Source organism: Sprattus sprattus, assembly GCF_963457725.1.
Source record: "Sprattus sprattus genome assembly, chromosome: 6".
Taxonomy (NCBI): Eukaryota; Metazoa; Chordata; class Actinopteri; order Clupeiformes; family Clupeidae; genus Sprattus; species Sprattus sprattus.
In genome coordinates this window covers 3,150,224-3,170,770 of record NC_137925.1, presented here as the reverse complement: position 1 = coordinate 3,170,770, position 20,547 = coordinate 3,150,224, and the positions used below count along the sequence as shown (strand labels likewise).

Sequence of the window (20,547 nt, the reverse complement as noted above, 5' to 3'; positions counted from 1 at the left end):
ACACACACAAACACACACTGAAGTCTGGGAAGAACAGATAAGGCTGCCATTATCATGCTTGGAGCCTCTTTCTAGTCCTATTATCGCTGTAACATTTGGCTAGATTAGAGGGGCTATCCAGTCTTTATCTGCTAGTCCGACCATGGCTGGATTTGGTGGCGATGTGCTGTCTTTATCCATCCTTTATCCTTTGATTTGATCTGTGGTAGCCGCGTGGCAGGGAGCCGTGGAGCCGTACTTTGGAGCAACATGCTGGAAGCCTAGATTGAACAGGCGAAGAAGCCTGGCGAGCTAAAGGTCTCTTTTTAAAATTAGCTTTATGGAAATGCATTGGTCATGAACAGCTTGACAAATCTAGCCTATTACTGCTCCTTCTTCCTTCATCTTCACACCTCCCAGCTTCTTAGACTCCCATCAGTTCTTACCCGCACTGGCAAACCTCAGGCAACTCACTCAGTGACCGTAGATTATCACTGCCTTCAAAAGAGCCAGACTACAGAGACCAAAAATCCCCATCACACATCTTGATAGAGGTTATTTTTATGTTAATAAATAATTTATCGTTGGATTTCTGTCTCTCTTTCTGGATAAAGAAAGCGCCCGGTAACAGGGCTACTTGGCTGAACATCGTGGGCGAAAGGCGGCTTTGAAAACCTGCTGCCATGCACCTGCCGTGCTGCAAGATGAGTGACACATTGGCTCATCCTGATCAAGCTGCCAATTGTGACACAAACGACAGGGAGATACCCCCCCCCCCCCCCCAACACACACACACCAACCCCCAGATCCCCCTCTCACACACACAGTTTCTTCTGAAATTTGAAAAGCTGAATGGTGTGTTGAGTGGTGTGTTTTTTATAGATTTCTCTCTCTCTCTCTCTCTCTCTCTCTCTCTGTGTGTTTGTGTAAGATAGAGGTGACACTTGTATAATGAAGACAGCATGACGCCAGATAAATAAAGCATGTGATTGTCTTTGTGGTACTGACTGTCTATGTTTCTCCTCAGATGGAGTCGTATGAAATGAAACACACTCGTTCCACAACCTTCACAGTCAAAGGAAATGTGGCGTTGTTTGAGCGTCTCTTGGTTGTGGAAAGCAATAGATCACAGATATCACTGAATTTAAAAATAGGAATTCTGGGACAACTGGGGCTTATGTGTGGGATTTGTGTTCCAAACACTCATAAAGTTGTACACCTAGCAACCCACTAATGTCTCATGCTCACACAGTCATAAATCAGAGTCATAAACCAGTGATTACCTTCACATTTAAAATCCGGCCAGATAAGAAGAAGGCAATGCTGCAGGGCCAATTCCGGGAACATTGTGTATGCATACAAAATGTTTAAACCATGTCAGTTTGTCAGCTGACAGCATTAAGCATGTGCAAAGCACTTTATAAAGTGTATTCAAATGTAACTATTTAACTATTCTCGAGTCAGAATGATATACAAAATTACCAAGAATACAATGGCATGGCAACCATGGCAAAGTCAGTTGGATTTTTTGTAAATTCAGTAGGCCCTACTGTCTGTGACTAAATACATAGGAATAACGCAGACTTTCTAACGCAGACTTTCCTTTCCCAAAAGGAGGAGATGATATAGTTCACACTGCAGATGGTGGAAACGACACAGCTGGTGTGGACTCAGTTATCCGTGTCGTGTTCATGACGGTACGGTTATGAGTGAGAAAACCCCGAGCAAAACTGATCTGGGTTCAGCCCGTGAGGGCACGGGAGTTATTGAAGCGGCACCGATTCGGTCATTTTCGAAAAGAAGAGAGTCAGCTCCTGAGGACCAGGGTCGACGTTTACATGTTGACAGCCCAAAACGCTCAAAAGTTTAGCACGATTCCTTTAAACTTGAGAGGACTCGGTAACATTACTGTAGAAACATTTCTGTTTCCCAGAAAGCACGATGATGCAGTTGTACGATGATGCAAAGGGAACAGTGCAATGGTAGTATGGCTGGTTACCATCATAGTTACAATGGTATAAAAAGAACACTGCTTTGTATTTCTTCATGTTAATTAAACTGAGTTGCGAGTGCTTTTGAGTTTCACAACGCAAGTCACGCTTAAAAATCAAAGCACCACTTGTTTGTGAGACAAAGTTTTACTGGCCTTCAGTGATGTTGCCGTGATGCATAGGCTGACAATAACTACAACTTTATTTACAACGACCTATGAGTAGGCTACATCTGCATGCATGTACGCCTCTACCTTAAAGCTGGGAAATGGTAGGCTACACCAGATGATAAATGGAAATAATGTTCTGATAGACTTTTGTCTTGCATGTTGTAACTGCATGTCTTGACTGCATACATGGTGTCAATAAAAAATTGATCACAAAAAAAAAAGCTGGGAAATGCAGGCACTGTCAGGGAGAAAATCACTCCAGTAGGTTGCTTTATGCAACAAGCTAAAATCAACCTGTGTTGTAGCCCCCCCCCTTGCTTCTATATCCCAGCTCAGCGCACCCACACCCCAGAAGAGCCTATACACGCTCGCACGCTCCACGCGTGCATTTAGACGCAGCAGCTGATACATTATTTAAATAAAATGGCGCGGTGAAACTAGATTGAACCTTCTTTTCAAACCTACCACACGCCGGGAGTGCTGATAGACTAAGGCTAGTTTGGGAAATTACACCACTCTGTAATGCATTCAAGCAAAATATATGATCAAACAGTTTCATTCAAGGATGCATCAACACGTTATTTACGTCAGACAGGCGCTCTAAACAGCTTGCAACATTGTTTCTAGACCTCAACTAATAAAACAAAAGCCATGTTTACCTGGCGCCTTTCTCAAACACTTGTCCCTTCCTTTACAACATGGTGCTGAAACTAGCCGTTCACGCCTCACCCTACATGTCCAGCCCCCTTGCATCGTTGTGGCAAATATCGATAGCATGCAGATACAGACGGGGGGAGGGGGGGAAATCACCAGAACTTCATTTATGCGATAGCTAATAACAGCATGCGATGGTAGAAGATTTACAAACCTCCAGGCTCAGCGAGAGTGAGTAAGACGGCTACGCTGGTCTTCACTGGTGTGATTTCAGGGCTTCTAGTCCTTGCCTATCGTATCGCTGGTCCCTCCTCCCTCCTGGTAGCTCGCACCCGCCTCCCTTTCTGTTCACACTCTCCAAGCTTTCCCAATGAAAGGCTCTATAAATATGTTGACGCGCAGTGGTCATGAATTTCTCCAAGATTTTCGTCCTGTCACACCGAGGGGTGTTTCCGGGGAATCTAACGTGATTCATAGACCTGTGGACTACATGGTGATTTGTCATGAGTGGCAGCTCAATTCAGTTGTACAGGCGTGTGCATGTCGAGGGGTACTTGCATAAATATGTACGTATGGGAATATAACCGTCACCGACCATGTGAATATTTAAAATGAGATTTGTGGGGGGGGGCTAGGTGCTGAGGAAGCACTGTCATTTTGTGATTAAAAAAACATGAGATTTTGTTGGATGGCTTTACTTGTACGTTACAATTAGATAGGATCACTTTTTTGTGAAGCACAACAATTGAGAGCTGAGCTGTATGAACCTGTATAGGTGGTGACGAGGACATAGAGGATAGAGAGGGGGAGAGAGAGAGAGAGAGAGAGACACGTATAACAACCATTGGCATATGTGTTATTTTAGTGCACTTTTCTGGTCAAGTCATCCTGCAAATTGTGGCTCATCAGCCCCGCCCCTTTCATTTCTACAGCATGAAGATAAACTGTGTTTACAGTTTTTTACAATTGCTAAAACACATTCTTGAAACAGTCACTCATTTTCTCTAAACTCTAAACACAAAACCTCATCTTCAAGCACTATTTACAAAACCTCTGTATCCTCTTGCAAAATGAAACTTTCGCCTCAAAACAGTTTTACCTGTGCTCAAAATCAAACACTGCTGTCAAATCATAAACAAAGTGTTCAAAATGATATACACTTTCAAGCAGTCAGTAAACAATACACCAAAAAATAGAAAACACACTGTTCAAAACATATAGTTCTCAGGGAGAAGTACATTTTTTTTTTTACCTCCAAACTAATTTCATATTTATCTATCATTGACTTTTGATGAATGAAAACATGTTCTCTCATAGTAGCTATATTATACCCTGCATCTCACTACTCACAACTCACTCTTGTTCTTTGTTGATATGAACCTGCAACCAGTCAAAATCTATTGAGCAATCAGTACTGTAACTGTACCAAATAGAAAGCACAATGTTCAGGGCCATACAACTTGTTTACCTATTCTCCTTATACAGCCTACAATGCACTGTAGGCCTACTACAATATACACTACCACAGTAAAAGAGACACAAATCAAAGGAGTCAACCTGGTGTTTACTTGTCCTCCTCCCCTCACATTGTTTCTTCTATTCATTCTCAGACTTTCTCCTTCCCACCTTCAACAACCTGTTTGCTCCCTAAACTGGCTCATATTGGTTGTGTCACATCATTTGATACAAGTTAAATCCATTTTGAGTGGTTGTGTTCAATCAATGACATTTGTTCTCTATTTGTATTTGATTGTTGCCACTTGTGTTTACCAGTATGGATGACATGTGAATTAGAGTGCAGAATGTGTTTTAAGACTGAGAATGTGTTTAGAGTTTTGCTGAAAAGTCTAAGTGAGACCTGCAAATTGTGTTTTACCATGAGAAATAGTTTAAGGTATTGACAACAGACTGCACAATTAGCTTCATGAGTTCAGGCAACTGAGAACTTTGTTCAGCCAGTGGGTTTTAGTGTTTTAGCAATTGTAAAAAACTGTAAGGCGTGGGTCAAGGACAGGGGTCCTCCCTGGGTCAGCTGGAGGGCAGACATGAAAGGAAATCAATCCAATCCAATTGTATTCTTTTATATAGCGTCATTAGCAACGGACATTGTCTCAAAGAGCTTAACAGAGCGCAGGGCCTTAACCTTACAGAGCAAACACAAGGCGACAGTGGCAAGGAAAAACTCCCTTGACTTGACAGGAAGAAACCTTGAGCACAACCCAGCTCAGAGGGGGGACCCATCTACTTGAGGCCCACCCTTAGACGGATAGAAGGGGGGGGGGGGGGTGAGAAGAGGCAGACCGATGATCCATACATAGAATAAAGCAAGTGCTTCAGGCATACAGGCATACATACATATTGCAGAGTGTAGAAAGGGTGACAGTAAGCAAACAAAGATAATGGTAATACCACATATTGAGGATCTTACTGTACCCATAGGGTTCCTATAAATACAATGAACGGATGATTATGATCATATTACGTAGCAGAGTCATGGGTAGTTAGGTTGGCAATCTGAATTTGTGTGTGATGCATTGCAGAACATGTGAAGTAGAACTTTGGTCAGTGGTCCTACCACAGGGAGACAGGCTAGAGACAAGTTTAGTACACAGTTTAGAAAACGACATGCAGCTTCAGCACCCAGACTTTTCATCCAGCAGTCAGACACAGTTCAGGAACATGTTTTTGCCCTGCAGCCCATTGAGGCTTGGATGTTGTGTGTGTGTGTGTGTGTGTGTGTGTGTGTGTGTGTGTGTGTGTGTGTGTGTGTGTGTGTGTGTGTGTGTGTGTGTGTGTGTGTGTGTGTGTGTGTGTGTGTGTGTGCTGCTCCCATCACCACACTTGGATGGTAGTCTGTCTGTCATCGTGCAATTTCTCTGGGGGAAGAGCAAACACCCGGAGCAGGTGCTGTCTGTGTGGGCTCCAGCTGCATTGTCAGTGCTGACATCCAAGACGAGACAGAAATGGACAAACAAAGCAACCCGCGCTACAGGCAGAGAGGGAAACCACAATGGCCCTGAAAGTGTGAGGGTATCATGTATCAGCCTACTCATCATGGAGGCAGGGGAGAGAGACATAGAGAGAGAGACAGAGAGAGAGAGGGAGAAAGAGAGAGAGAGAGAGAGAGAGAGGGAGAGAGAGAGAGAGGGAGAAAGAGAGAGAGAGAGAGAAAGAGTGACAGAGAGAGAGAGAAAGAGTGAGAGAGAGAAAGAGAGAAAGAGAGAAAGAGAGAAAGAGTGAGAGAGAGAAAGAGAGAAAGAGTGAGAGAGAGAAAGAGAGAAAGCGTGAGAGAGAGAAAGAGAGAAAGAGTGAGAGAGAGAGAAAGAGTGAGAGTGAGAGAGAGAGAAAGAGTGAGACTGAGAGAGATGATATGAGAGAGCTCAGCAGCATGCTGGACATACGTAGCTGGACATACGTAGATGATATCTAACAGCCAAGCATTGGGGAAAGGGGAATGGGGGGGGGGGTTGTTGCGCGTGTTTGTGGCAAACTGAAATTCTATCCTATGTCAGAAAGACAGCCAATAGTGCTGTGCTATCAAAAAAATCTATAAATATGGACAGCGTGGTCATTATTTCACCAGCCCAGATCCATTTCAAGGGCATAATGGGGTCAGATTTTTGTTGTTTTCCAATATCGGCTCAATCAGATATGACTAGATGTTTATGTTGAGTGAGTTCATATCCTGGCAGATAGGGAATATGTGAGCTTGAACAAGCCCACAGTAGATGGTGCGAATTGCACAAGATTGTCTATATGTGGATGTCAGTTTCACAGTGTTCTCTTCAAGAACAGCTATGCCTTTGACATTATTGCTATTGTCTTGTGCACTTGAATGCAGACAAATGCATTACAGTAAAGTGGTTTCATAATGTTGTTGTTTTATTATTTCATTGCACAAAAGAACACAGCCATGCGAGCTCGTTGGCTCCAGTCATTCAGTCACAAAACATCCTCATTGTAAATCACTTTTTTCCTCCTCACATTTCCTTCTTGTATCTCTTGGACAGATAGCCGCAAATACGGAGAATTCTGTCACGCCAAGAAGACAGCAATCCAAGTTCATCCCATGGCTTGATGCAATTGAATTACAGCATGGTGCATTTCATTGTCCTGGGAGGAAGTGTGTGTGTGTGTGTGTGTGTGTGTGTGTGTGTGTGTGTGTGTGTGTGTGTGTGTGTGTGTGTGTGTGTGTGTGTGTGTTTGTGTGTGTGTGTGTGTGTGTGTGTGTGTGTGTGTGTGTGTGTGTGTGTGTGTGTGTGTGTGTGTGTGTGTGTGTGTGTGTGTGTGTGTTATTTGGACAGATTAGTGTCTCCAGTGCTCTGCCGACCACACACCATGTCCCCTCGTTAGTCCCAGCACTTCAGCCGTGCTCTAACATCCTTTCCTGTTTTTAAGCATATTCACATTCACATCTCAAGCCAGTTGTTTCTCAAGTTTTGCCCACAGTGACGAAGCTGCCAAAGGCCTGTGTATGTGCACTTGTGCGTGCGTTCGGCTCATCAAATCTGTTCTGCTACTTCGATGCTGCTGAATGGAAAATAGCCCCCCCCAAAAAAATACCAAATATGTTGCTGATGTTTGACCATTGGATGGGACCACTGTTGTGATCGTGTCTATTCGTATAAACTCAGAAAACTGAAAAAATATGTTTCAGAATATCTACACAGTAATTCATCCATTTGGAATCTTTTTTTTATTTTTTATTTCATTTTGGGACGCTTCTCTCACAGACTCTTGTGTCTCTTACTTTTCTGCGGGGCCTTGCTTTGCTAAACTGGCTTTCCTAAGGCCTTCATTTTTATTTCATTCAGGGACAGCGTCAAAACATTTCACTTATCAACTGAGAGGCTGAATTACATGTCTCCATACCAGCATCTGTTCTATCATATCACTGCAGCACAGGCCAAGGGTGACCAGGAGAAGCTGAATAGGGGAAGGTTCAGGATATGTACCTGTGTGTGTGTGTGTGTGTGTGTGTGTGTGTGTGTGGGTGTGTCCTGTGTGTTTACAGATTTGAGGCTCTCTCCCAGGGTGCTAGACTGTGAACCGCGGACAGCAGCTGGTAGCTGAACCAACCCCCCACCCTCCACCTCCCCCCTCCCCACACCGCCTTCAATAAAAGGGCAATAACCCTTTATTCATGAGGCACAAGGCTGGACCAGGATATGCAATTTCAGGCTGTCATCCGTACGCCTCCTGTGTAAACAGCTAAACAAAATGAGCTTGGGTGTGTATAGCTGGTGCACTGGTGCACATTACTCGTAATGCTGTTGTTCTATTTATTTATTTTTTTATTTTTTTATATATTTCAACAGCTTGATACTAGCATCACATTATCAACAAATAAATGCATACACCATTTATTGTAATACGGCATCAACAATGAATTGCATATAACATCTTCAAGCAGCTCTGGTGTTGTGACGTATAGCCCCTGGCATAACAGTATCTGAGTCTCACCGTCAAAAGGCTTAAAAAATGGAACTCCCAAACTGTTACTATTTAAACATGACAACACTTTAGAGAGGTTATGGGACAGCTCCCTTCATTGGCAAAGCCTTTTTGGGTAGCCTTTTTCCATTTACATATAGAAGACATTAACCGTCTATGCTCTGAGTTTTAAATCACCTTTGGGAGGCCCAGTGCCATGATCGCTCCAGTGGACACCACGCCGCCGCATGGCACTGAGGATTGTGGGAGGGGATGTCAATCCATCTCAGTTAGAGCTTTCTGACCGCTCGGAGAGTGGGATGTGGGAGGATGTGAAGAACTGGGTTTAAATCTGAAGGACAGAATCAATATCTCCTCAGAACGTCACACATTACCCTAAGATAGCCCTATCTGGCACCGGTCCGATAGTAGAGACATGGCTATTGTCTTCTCTCATACCTGAGGCTGAAGGAGAAGATGTGGGATCATTTATTTCCATTCAGTCCATCTCTTGCTGTATAGAAAGATTCTGCAAAGCCTTTTCAGCGCTCCATTACAGTCACAGTCATAGTAACAGTGTACAGCTGACGCTTCTGTCCGAAGGGACTTTCAAAACGATAGAGAAACATTAGATAAAAGAAAACGATGAGAAAATGAAGTATAAAGCAAAATACAAATATTACATAGATACACTGTGTTTAAATCTCTCCCTCTCATTCAATTGTCTCAACTCTCCCCCTGTCTCAACTCTCTCTCAAGTAAAAATGGCCGACACAAACATACACACACACACTGCACTACACTATGCATATTTGTATGCTTATGTGTGTTAGTGGATGTCTATCATGCACAATATATGTAGATTATAAATTACAGACAAGTGTGCGTGTGTGTGTGAGAGAGAGTGGTAGAGAGAGTCGGAGAGAGAGAGAGAGAGAGAGAGTGATAGTGTAGTTAGCAGGAAATCATAAAATATTCATTGAGACCTAATCTGCCATGATGACTGTTACACTCTTTGATATTGACTGGCTAAAATGTAGCGTCCCCTCGCCCCTGAAATGATCAGAGCTGATCATATTCATCAATGATCAATGATCACGTTAATCAGAGCGAGAGCTCCCTTTCTCTGCTGCATGCCCACATGAATACGGACTGTGGATTGACAGGCCCCTGATTCAGGGTGACATTACACCACACTGGCACCACCACACCACACAAGAGATCAAAGCGCTTCAGCCCTCAGCTGGTCTCACTGTGGTTGTCATAGATACACACAACATTTAAAATCTGTTTTAAAAGTATGACCTTTGAACTTTGGCCTTTGGCCTGAGGAAGTACATTTACTTGCAAGAATCTGCTCCAAAGGGTAACATAATTGATGGAAAAGGGTATGTATACTATCTGGAACACACTCTGAATGCATGCGTTCCAGATTTAAATGGACCGAATACAAATTCTATCCACTGAAGAAGTCTTTTAAACTTTTAAGAAAAAAATGTGTTTGTCTTCTATTTAGAATAAAACTACTGATTCTGTGCACTGTGTACTGTAGGCAGTAGTATAGATATCCACAATCATTTTTAGAATCCTTTACTTAATAACCTACCTTTATTCCAGTAAAGAGCAGTAACGAAGCACGTGGACCATACTTCGGATTCAGCGAGGTAGGTCTGAACTGTTTAACAGGAGAACTGCAGTAGTTTTTAACCCGGGTCCTATTCTTATCTTTTCGGGTCCGAGTTGTTGGCTCTCCAGTATTGAGTTCTTCAAAATTTGGATAAAAAAAGACCCAAAAAGAAAATGCCCAGGTTAAGAAATACAGGAGTCATCCTTTAATGTAAATGAACTAGGCTGGTAAGGTTTAGCAACCTTGTGTTGTCCTGTTTGGTAGTATCTCTCTGACCCTTTGCCTGAGCTGGTTCCCAGGGGTCTGAGTGATGCCAGGGGTCTGAGTGATGCCAGGGGTCTGAGTGATGCCAGGGTGTGGATCTTTTCTTTGTTACCTACTACGCTGCTTATTCCTAACATTCTAAAATCGATTGCAGGTGCTGAACGTCTTCAAGATAGGAATATATTCTTCAAGTTTTAAAGTTTATTCTGATGCTACGAACTCAGAGATGTTTACTGTGACACGCTTTGCAACAGACTGAAGACTGAACTTTGCATCAAGTATTTCTCCTCAGTCCTGGCTGTGCTCTTTCGCACGTTCAGCCCACTTCATTTCACTTCATGGATTTCTACAGCTTAACACACTTTGTCAGACTGCATATACAGTACGTATAATAAATAATATGGTTTTAAAAGCAGACCAGTCATTTTTCAGAGGGGTGTTTCAAATACAATATTCTTGCATGGTTTGCGGGTTTATGTGACTATCCACTATTTAGTCTGTGTCATTTCTGTGCTTCCAAGTCAGTTTGCTGCTATTTGTAACATGTTATTAACACAGTGCTTAATGCTTTGTACATGTGTCCCTAAATCCAAAAGTGTGCAATGGGTGCAAATGCCCATCACAAGGGTAAGTAGAGGCTGCAGGAGGAAGAGACAGGGCCAAGACCTTTGAGTGGCATTGGGGCGGAGATAATAGAGGAGGTGGAGTGAAACAGAGAGGGGGGGAGAGAGAGAGAGAGAGAAAGGGGGGGAGGGAGAGAGAGAGAGATAGGGAGGGAGAGAGAGAGAGAGGGAGAGAGAGAGAGAGGGAGGGAGGGAGAGAGAGAGATAGTTAGAGGAGACAGAGGAAGAGAGAGAAGGGATGAGCGGGAAATAGGGAGAGATAGAGAGAGGGAGAGTTAGAGGGGACAGAGGAAGAGGGAGAGATAGAGTGAGAGAAAGGGAGGGAGGGGGAGAGAGGTACAGACCCTGCTACGGTCTGTAGTCTCAGATGTTTCCCCTCTGAACCTCATCTGTCGCTCGGCTGGATAAAGACAGAAGGCAACAGTATCAATTTCACTAGCACCATCCTCCTGCCCTGCAGTGACGGCGTTTCAGGGGTAATAAAAGGGCAAGACTAACTGAATTGGTGACCACTGTATGTACTGTAAAAGAAAAAACATGTGTTTGTATGTGTGTGTGTGTGTGTGTGTGTGTGTGTGTGTGTGTGTGTTTCAGTACAGTACTCTCTATGTCTTTTTATATAAAAAACTAGGTGTTGTATCCATCCAAAAGGGCTATCAAAAGTCTTCCTGTTACATGCTTATTACTTGGACTCATGAGATGTTCGGTTATTTCACTTCTATCTGTTGAGCATGGACATGCACTTGACAATTAGATAGGGACTATTTTTGAACTGAGAATTATTTGAAACTTGAGGGTGGAGAGCATTGCTCTGATGAACCCAATACATTGATGCCCTGGACTGCAATAATACATGCAGAATAAAGTGATTTTATAGTGAATATCTCTAGCGGTTTGCTTTTGCTGGACCTATGCAACCTTGAAATAATACAGAAAAAAATCTTAAATAATGTGTATTTTGTGCAGAAAATTTTCACACTATTGTCTTTCTTCACTTTGTTTACCATTAATGATGCATTTTTTTGAGTTCCCAGAGAATTTTGTCATTAAATATTCATTTGAATTTCAGTTAACATAACCTTTGCTTAGTAACAGTCCAAACCAGATCCCAGGAAAAGCACAGTCTTTGGGATGTCGTAGTTATTCTCACAATCTAAAGGAAGCTATGAGGGTTGTCAGCTTTAGACTATAGAATTAAAAATATATTTCAACCCAGTGAAAATTTGAGTCAGTGTCAGAAATCAGTGTGCAATATGGCAAAGGACTATTTTTTTTACTGGGGTTACGGTGCAGGGCGCTTTACTAATTCCTGTCACAACACTGCCGCCTAGTGGTTAAATGATGAAGTGCCTTCAAGTCGATGTATGGGGTCATGATGTTCTACATGTTTTTTTCCAAAAGCACGGTGGCAGATAACAATTCTGTAGGAAACTTACGTAAAAGATTAGACAATATTTACACAGGTAACCTTCGGATTTGAACCTTACCTGGATCAATACACAGTTTCCAGGAAATTGAGGTCAGTGTGCTTGCTTGTCTTGTGCTTAGTCTTCTCAGATCAGAATAAAACATGTCATGAATTGCTGCAATATACAGTACATAACACAAATCTTGTGCTCATGGGCAGTTTTGACACACTTGTGTTTTTATTGGAATATGTTTTTCTTGTTCTAGAAGCATCTGGTCCTGGCTCATGTGGCAGCTTCTCCCTCAAACAAGCTTTATCAGGCTCTAACAGCAGCAGTGATAACACTTATCTTTCATGTGAAGAGAAAGTGTTTTTTTCAAAACAAATATAATGATATCTCTGCGTAGGACCCCAGTCTAAAAATGACATGGAAAACATTGTAGAAATGAGTTTTGACATGTACACAGGGTTACGTGTAAACATGTTAATGTGAGTGTTGTCAAGCTGGAGTTAGTGTTTCTTCATGTCTGCATCACTGAATATCATCATGGAGACAGATTAAGGCACTCAGAATTTTAAGGAAAAGACACAAGAAGCATGAAAACACAAAATGTGTGCTCATATTGACTTGCTTTTTATTTAATGCAAAGGTTATTTACAGTTGATACATGTTTATGGATTTTACAAATAGTAAAAACAAGTAAATGTGACATGTGTGACGTGACACAGACATATTTGTTGTTCTCAAATGGCTCAAATGTTTTGTGTTCAGTACATGTAAACAACAAAACAAACACAACACAAAATTAGTAAAGTATTGACTCAATGCTTATCCTAAGAGAAGGACATTTGAGTGATACCACAGATAAAGATTTAAGTGAGGTAAAATGTAAAACATGTTTATAAACTTATATATTTGTACATATATAAACATATCATCTTTCTTAATATAAGAAATAATATTATTTTAATACAACATTAATTATCAGTCTATACTTAAACATTAGGCACTTAATATGACTTTATTAAATCACGATGAACCAAAACTTCTTCTTGTAATTTCTTGCAATTCAAGTACCATAGCAACCATTGTGGATGGGAGTCTACAGGCTCCGGAAAAACTTCAGAGAGAGTTCATAGGTCAGAAACATGGTTGCAGACATAGGGAATCCCCGAACGGCATTCACTGTGGCCCCACGGAAGAAAACCTGCAGAAGGAAAACAATTAGTGAAGGGTTCATGAACAGGTACAATTCTATCTTAATATAATTGTATTGGCAACAAATGAAAATGCGTATAGACTTTACTTCTAGACAATGATGATGTCACCCTAAGGGCATACTGGATAAACATTGTCCCCCAATATTATTGTGCACTTTGTTTCTGTTTTAGCCCCTTTGTATGTGCTTGCGTACAGTAAGTTACTGCGTCAGGACCCTCTAAATTGTCATCAAATGTTTTTAAAAAACCTCCTCAAACAAGGTATCTATCTACATGCACTGGAACAGCTGTTTACTATTATCTTTCAGATATACAATAGCCTGTATGTCCATTAGCATAAGTCTGGAATTACAGACCAGGGCTTGCAAAAACTCTAAATTCCTGGTAGCCCTTCAGACAAACTTTCTTTAGATTTTGGATAGAAAGGTAGATCTATTTGAAAAAAAGCAATACACATGTATTTAACAAGGACAGACCTCACCATCACCAATCATTAAAAAACTGTGCATGGAATAAAATCATGGAATAAAATGATAAACAAAAGGCTTATCTTCAGGTCAATCTTTACGATTGTTACACATTATTTCAAAATCAGCTGATGATAAAGACACATGATAAAGACACATCATCTTGTGACTGCTGTCATAATCAAGCCTCACACCCTTAAAGGCACCCAGTGCAACTTTCGAAGCTTAAAAATAAACATTCAATTTCTAGTCTTTTTTACACGTAGTAAGTCTCAATAACTCCATACCATTACATATCGACATTCAAGGAGCAAAGATGAGAGGTCGTTGTGTGGTGAGAACTGATAGAAAATCGTAAACAACAACAATCGCCGCCATTTTCTTTATTTATTGGTGCCACCAATAAATAAAGCAGGATTCCAGTCAATGGAAAAATGGCCTCTCCCCACCGGCGATTGTTGTTGTTTACGATTTTCTATCAGTTCTCACCACACAACGACGTCTCATCTTTGATCCTTGAATGTCGATATGTAACGGTATGGAGTTATTGAAACTTACTACGTGTAAAAAAGACTAGAAATTGAATGTTTATTTTTCGAGTCTCAAGCCTCGAAAGTTGCACTGGGTGCCTTTAAGACACTCAGGCCTGCCAAGATCCCATCACTAAAATATGTCTTGGCTCTTCACCTCATGTGAACTTGAGGAAGAGCACCGCATGCTTGGACTGGATATACAAAATGAGCTGATGCAAGTTATTTTCCTGTTTTAATCTCCCATAAAAGAACCAGCAGTCATGTGATCATCTCATGAACTCGCTGACTGCTAGAGATAAGCCATTGTATAAAATCACTCCTATTTCGCTCCTGAAATGCATGGGTTCATCCAAAGCAATTTGCAGTAAGCCACGGTAAACGCATCATATACCCATAATTGCCTTTGCCCACAACCATTAGAAAAACAGTCTTCTCTAATTTGGTGAAACAACCCTGATAGATTCTGTTAGGAACTCTCAGATGAAGAAATCCTGTATGACTTTAAAGAATTCCTTGGGCCAGGAAGGGCTGCTCACCACACCTTTACATTCTAGCCGTACGTAAACCAGATTTTTAATGGATCATTATGGTCTCATTGTGGTTTAGAGAGCACACTAATCGGGGTCATAAGAGTATTATTTCCTTTGTTTTTCAGTCGTTGACTTCTTAAAAAGTGAATATCTAAACATGGGCGATTTGATACTTTGACCAATCTTCCCCAATCAGATAACTGTATGTCATGTGTGTAGAGAGGTGAAGATGACTGGGCTTACATGTATTCCCTCTGTCTTGTAGCTGTGCCTGATGCAGTGCAGGATGCCTTGGTACTTTCTTTGGTGCATGGCGTCTGCCTGCAGTCGACTCTTCACAACATCAGCGGGCGTGGCAGTGACCCACGAGATGGAGCCTAGAAGGAGGAGGGGAGGGGGGGGGGCACATGTGAGTGTGGGGCCCTCAAACAGCAAGACTGGATAATACACACACTCTCACGCACACTCACAGAGATTTAGACACACACACACACTCACACACGCACCACACACACACACACACACACACGCACCACACACACACACTCACACACACACACACACACACACACACACACACACACACACACACACACACACACACACACACACACACACACACACTCACACACACTCACACACACACACACACACACACACACACACACACACACACACACACACACACACACACACACACACACACACACACACACACACTGAGGGATGTGACAGAAAGACAAAGGCAAGCCCAAATGAAGAACAGCATGGGTGGCTCTCAGCCATACGCCATGGAGGCTGGAAGGAGAGGGAGTGAATGTGGGGCATTGTATCACCACTCCACAATGACAACGCAAGTGTTCCTCTCTGTTCCTCTGTTTTCCTAAGAGATTACGGTCCAAACGAGGACAGGTTGTTCTGGTGTGAGTTCTTGCTAAGTTATGGCCCCCTGAATCCTCTGTGCATCTATGACCTTCCAAAATAACCACATAACATTACAACAACAAGCACATAAGTACATTCCTATTGTACTAAGGCTTTCCTCTGAGCTTCACATACTTAAACTAATACGTAAACCGCATTAACTTTTGCCACATCGGCAATGTGGAATGCAATGCTTCAAAGCCTTGTGAGGGATTTTAGTAACTGTTGTCCAAACATGATTGATTCAACACGATTCAGGTATATACAGTAGATCTCTGTATTTAACTAAATGCTGTCAATCTTGAAATTCAATTGAATTGAATTAGCTCCACTAAAAACGTCAATTGTCAAAAGGCCTAAGGCTTGAACCCCTGGAGCAAGCACTAAGGTGATGGTGGCAAGGAAAAAAACTCCCTTTTCATGAAACAGGAAGAAAACCTTGAGCAGAACCCAGCTTTTAAGGTAGGACCCATCAGCCTGAGGTGGGAATATTTACTAATAATACTACTATAATACTAATACACACACACACACACACACACACACACACACACACACACACACACACACACACACACACACACACACACACACACACACACACACACACACACACACTCTCTCTCTCACACACACATGCACACACTCACACACACACACACTCACACACACACACACACACACACACACACACACACACACACTGGCACGCAACACCTTGGCGTTCTCGACCCACCTGCCAACCCTCCTGCCAGCCATATAGAGCAGGGGTGCGGGGAGGCACTGCCCTCTGGGCTCAGCCAGCGGCGGAGCAGCGTGTAGGGGATGAAGTAGAGCGTGTAGCCGGGCACGTCGCGCAGGAGCATGGCCCCGGCCCCGCGGTACAGGCCCTGGACACCCTCCGTCTGCAGGATGCTGCTGATGCAGTGGATGGGGCCGCGGTACGTGGGCTGCGCCTGGGCCTGCATGTGCACCGAGTGCAGGGGAATGCTTCCGCTGCCGTTGCCACTCCCTGCCAGGTGGAAGCTCTCTGCAAAACAGGTTCCGGAGAGATGGAGGAAAGTGTTATAACTCACGAAATGGTCAAAAATTGACATGACAGTTTTAAAAGATGAATGAATGATGACTGGTAGAGGGTATCAAAATACACAGAGTAGAAAAAGGATCATAGTTAGCCTGCTGCGATCCCACAGTCTGACTTTCAAACAAGGATACATCTCCTGAAACTGGAAATGACCTTTTTTTCTTGTTCTATTCCCATAGTGACACTAGCATTCTGAGTGGGGGAGGTGTAGAAATGGGAGCACTCCCACGTGGGAGAACATTGTTTCTGTCTACAGCTGCTCGGTTTACAGCTGTTGTCTTTCGCAGTTTAACACTGAATCACTCTAACAGTCAGGCCCCACCTGGGAGATATGGCTTCCCATTTTTACAGATGTTGCAACTATTTGGCTACAGGAGGTCATTTGGGTTCATTTTGTATCCAGTATTGCTTCTGGGAACAAGAGTCATTTTAATTTCCTGAAATCTAACTAAGCCAGTAACGTTTGTATACAACCAAATGTCAAAACTGCATCTTCTTGTTAATGCCAGACCTGAAGATGTCCACAAAAGGTATTTAAATGTATTGAAAAGTTCTGAATTATACAAATAACATATTTATATATATTATATTATATTTTTCAATAGAAGCTATGCCTCACCTCTACCTTGTTACAGCTTGGAGATCAAACTGCAACGTGGGAAGGGGATGAGGTCAAATCTCACAATGATAAAAGTGTGAGGGGTCAAAACACAAAACATAACTAATTTAGGAGACACTTAAAACCATAGCCACTTACAACACAGATATACGTTAACACATTTAGGAGATGTTTATATCTATAGCGTTTAAGGATTTTACACCAGGATGTATAAAAAGTAGATTTAAGTGTAGACCTATGGGTCTTTACCTGCCAGAAGAGGCTTGGGCTGAGTCTGCATTTGCAGTCTAATCTTGACTAGGTCGACCGGCGCTCCCAGGCTCACTGACATCAGGCCAGTCAACATACTGGCCATCGTTAGGTCCAGCATGCCCGAGGGGTGCCTGCCGTCACCATAGCGATACTTGCTTATGAGACGCTGTGTGTTGCTGAAGAAGCCGAACACGACCGAGTTGTAGACGGTGATGCTGGCCAGGGGAAAGGACAGGCCTTTGAAGAAACCTGAGATCTGGCAGCAGAGAGAGAGAAACAGATAGAGAGACAGAGAGAGAGAGAGAGAGAGAGAGGGAAGGAGAGAGAGAGAGAGAGAGGAAAAGAAAGATGGCTCAGAATCTCCAAGAATCTTTTAGTGCTTAAAAGCAGGAGGAGGGAGTGGGGGGCCTGGGGAATTCTGGAATGCATCTAAATAACAGCCCAGCCATAAAGTTTCTTCCACAAAAAGAGCCAAGGCATAGGAATAGAGTTTACAAAAGTTTTAAAGATACTTGTTTTTATTAAGCTGCTATTAAGGCTGATACAGAAAGTCTGGAGTCATTAATGAAAAATAGCTTATGAAGTACCCTTTATGTTTTATGGGTTATTAAAGAATGCACTAAAAGGCAGAGATCTATGGGAGAGGGCAAGTACGTTGGGGATCATACTCACTGATTCTTTTCGGTAGATGGTGAGGACACAGTGTAACGTGTTTTTGTATCCTTTCCCTGCCTGAAGTCTGGTCTGTTGGAGGAAAGAATCAAAAAGAGGGTACTTTGAGAAAAAGGTCTTAAGCTCTGGAACGGATACAAAGAGAAAGCTTTCTGTAGCTACTTTACATTAAATGTCTCCCACAGTTGTGCACTTATGATAATGATTTAGATTCAGATTGATTGAAAAGGGTTTGTTGAGTTTTTACCTTTACTGTGTCAAGAGGGTGTCCAACAATCACACTGGAGGCTCCTGAGATAGAACACGAAACAACACAATCTCAATGTCATGAAAGTAGGTTTACAGTTTAACTTTAAAGCATCACAGTAAGAATTCCCTCCACACGATGTTATTAACACAGAACACTTTTTTTCAATTGTGGTGGGTGTGCAGCAGCTCTTCATATGTCAACACAGACTATGTATTTCTCTTGTGGCCAGAGGTCGTCAATACAGCATTGTGTGCTCAAAGCCTCGTGTGAATGCATCTGTGTTGAAAATGCATCTAGCAGCGGTTGAGCACAATGTTGTGCAGCCAAGGCATCGCAAGCAAAACACATTGGTTTCTTTCCATCGCAAAAATGCAGCGAAAAAAAAGAGAAACTGGAGCTTAAGGAAGAATCCAACCAATCACGTTCAACTAACGGAATTCTCCCCTTTCCCCCCTAAGGATCCCTTTAGGTCTCTCAAAACAACAAGCACGGGAAAGACATCGAACCAACAAAGGGAAGTTTCAATGAAGCCTATATTTTGCCCGATAACAGCTCTTCAACGCTTATTTTAAGGCATTTCTGAGATTTTGAGCTGCTATATTTTTCCTTTACACGAGTACAGATTCAAAGAATGACATAAAAAGCCGGGGGAAAACGGCGAGGTATAGAGCCAGAAATAAACAAACGCTCTCCGACGCCCCTGTGTGCTTTAATCACGTTCCTGTCCCCCAACCCCCTCTTACTCGAAACTGCTCATACAAAGGACAAATGTTACATAGTCGCTTATTTACTGCAGCAAAGGAACCCTGTCACGTCTTGAAATCTCAGCAAAAAACTTGGTTTGCTCTATTCGCATGCACAGACTTTAGCATACTTTTTTTTATCGCATCGTAAGATGCAGCTTTTTGTATCTTGCGAATCTTTTGTTATCGTACGTTTTAATAATGCATACAATTATTGCCTATTATATTAAAACTGAATTGTAACTGCATGGTATTTTAAAACCATGAATGTAGTATGAATGTATAACAAGATTAAAGTTGTTTCATTATGATAAAGCACCAGAATTCACAACAGACTCACCGCCAATCCATCCAGCCAAGAAATCATCCAAATGAAAGCAGTTCATTTTAAACCCGGCGAACTGTCAGGAACTGTCAAGGAAACTGAATAAGCATTGGAAATATCTTATCGATAGGTCAATACAAATAGCTCCAAAACAAAGCAAGAAACTCTGTACATTTTGCTTCGAATCTTGCTATATAAGTATGGAATAACACCTCTGAGTGTGGGGGCGGATCAACAAGTGAAGCAGTGTTCTTGACCAATAGGAAGCCAGAAATTCTGACGTCTATGGAAAAAAACTGATGTGTGACAAGGCTCGTATTATACATAACTGTCCTGTGTTTATGCTCTGTATTTATATCAAAACACACATCACCTATGCTTGGAATTAATGCTGTATTCGACAAGCTGAAAGACTATTAATGATTATGATAAACCGTAGCCTACATCATTTTGGCCATTGTGTTCATTTGGTCTAATCTAATTATCAAATTTAGTGTATGTTCGTGAGCAGACATAAGCAGTTCAGTTGCCTCCTTATACATACAGTATACATAAAAATGTAAAGTATATAAGTTCAATACATTTACACAGACACTGCCACAATCTACTGATAAGACATACACTCCCCCCCCCACAAACACAGAGGCAGATACGCACGCACGCACACACACACACACACACACACACACACACACACACACACACACACACACACACACACACAAACATACACACTCACACACACACACACACACACACACACACACACACACACACA

At 42.2% G+C, this 20,547-nt stretch overlaps 1 protein-coding gene across 1 annotated transcript; it reads right to left on the bottom strand.

The window, feature by feature from the left end:
* Positions 1–12,904: 12,904 nt before the first annotated feature.
* Positions 12,905–19,922, bottom strand: slc25a48 (solute carrier family 25 member 48). The gene is made up of 7 exons (XM_080840410.1): positions 19,785–19,922; positions 18,699–18,742; positions 18,452–18,523; positions 17,777–18,035; positions 16,561–16,854; positions 15,144–15,277; positions 12,905–13,357 (listed from the first exon to the last, which is right to left on the bottom strand). The coding sequence occupies exons 1-7, from the start codon at positions 19,828–19,830 to the stop codon at positions 13,253–13,255; spliced, it is 954 nt and encodes a 317-aa protein (XP_080696536.1). The 5' UTR covers positions 19,831–19,922; the 3' UTR covers positions 12,905–13,252.
* Positions 19,923–20,547: the final 625 nt, after the last annotated feature.

Bases quoted from the DNA above. Each gene is read 5' to 3' on its own strand.
- slc25a48 (XM_080840410.1), bottom strand. From the start codon at position 19,830: ATGAACTGCTTTCATTTGGATGATTTCTTGGCTGGATGGATTGGCG. The intron at 18,036-18,451 runs GTGAGTATGATC...CTCTGCTGCCAG, and splicing joins CCATCTACCGAAAAGAATCA to ATCTCAGGTTTCTTCAAAGG. The intron at 16,855-17,776 runs GTAAAGACCCAT...CCTGTTTTGCAG, and splicing joins GCCCAAGCCTCTTCTGGCAG to AGAGCTTCCACCTGGCAGGG.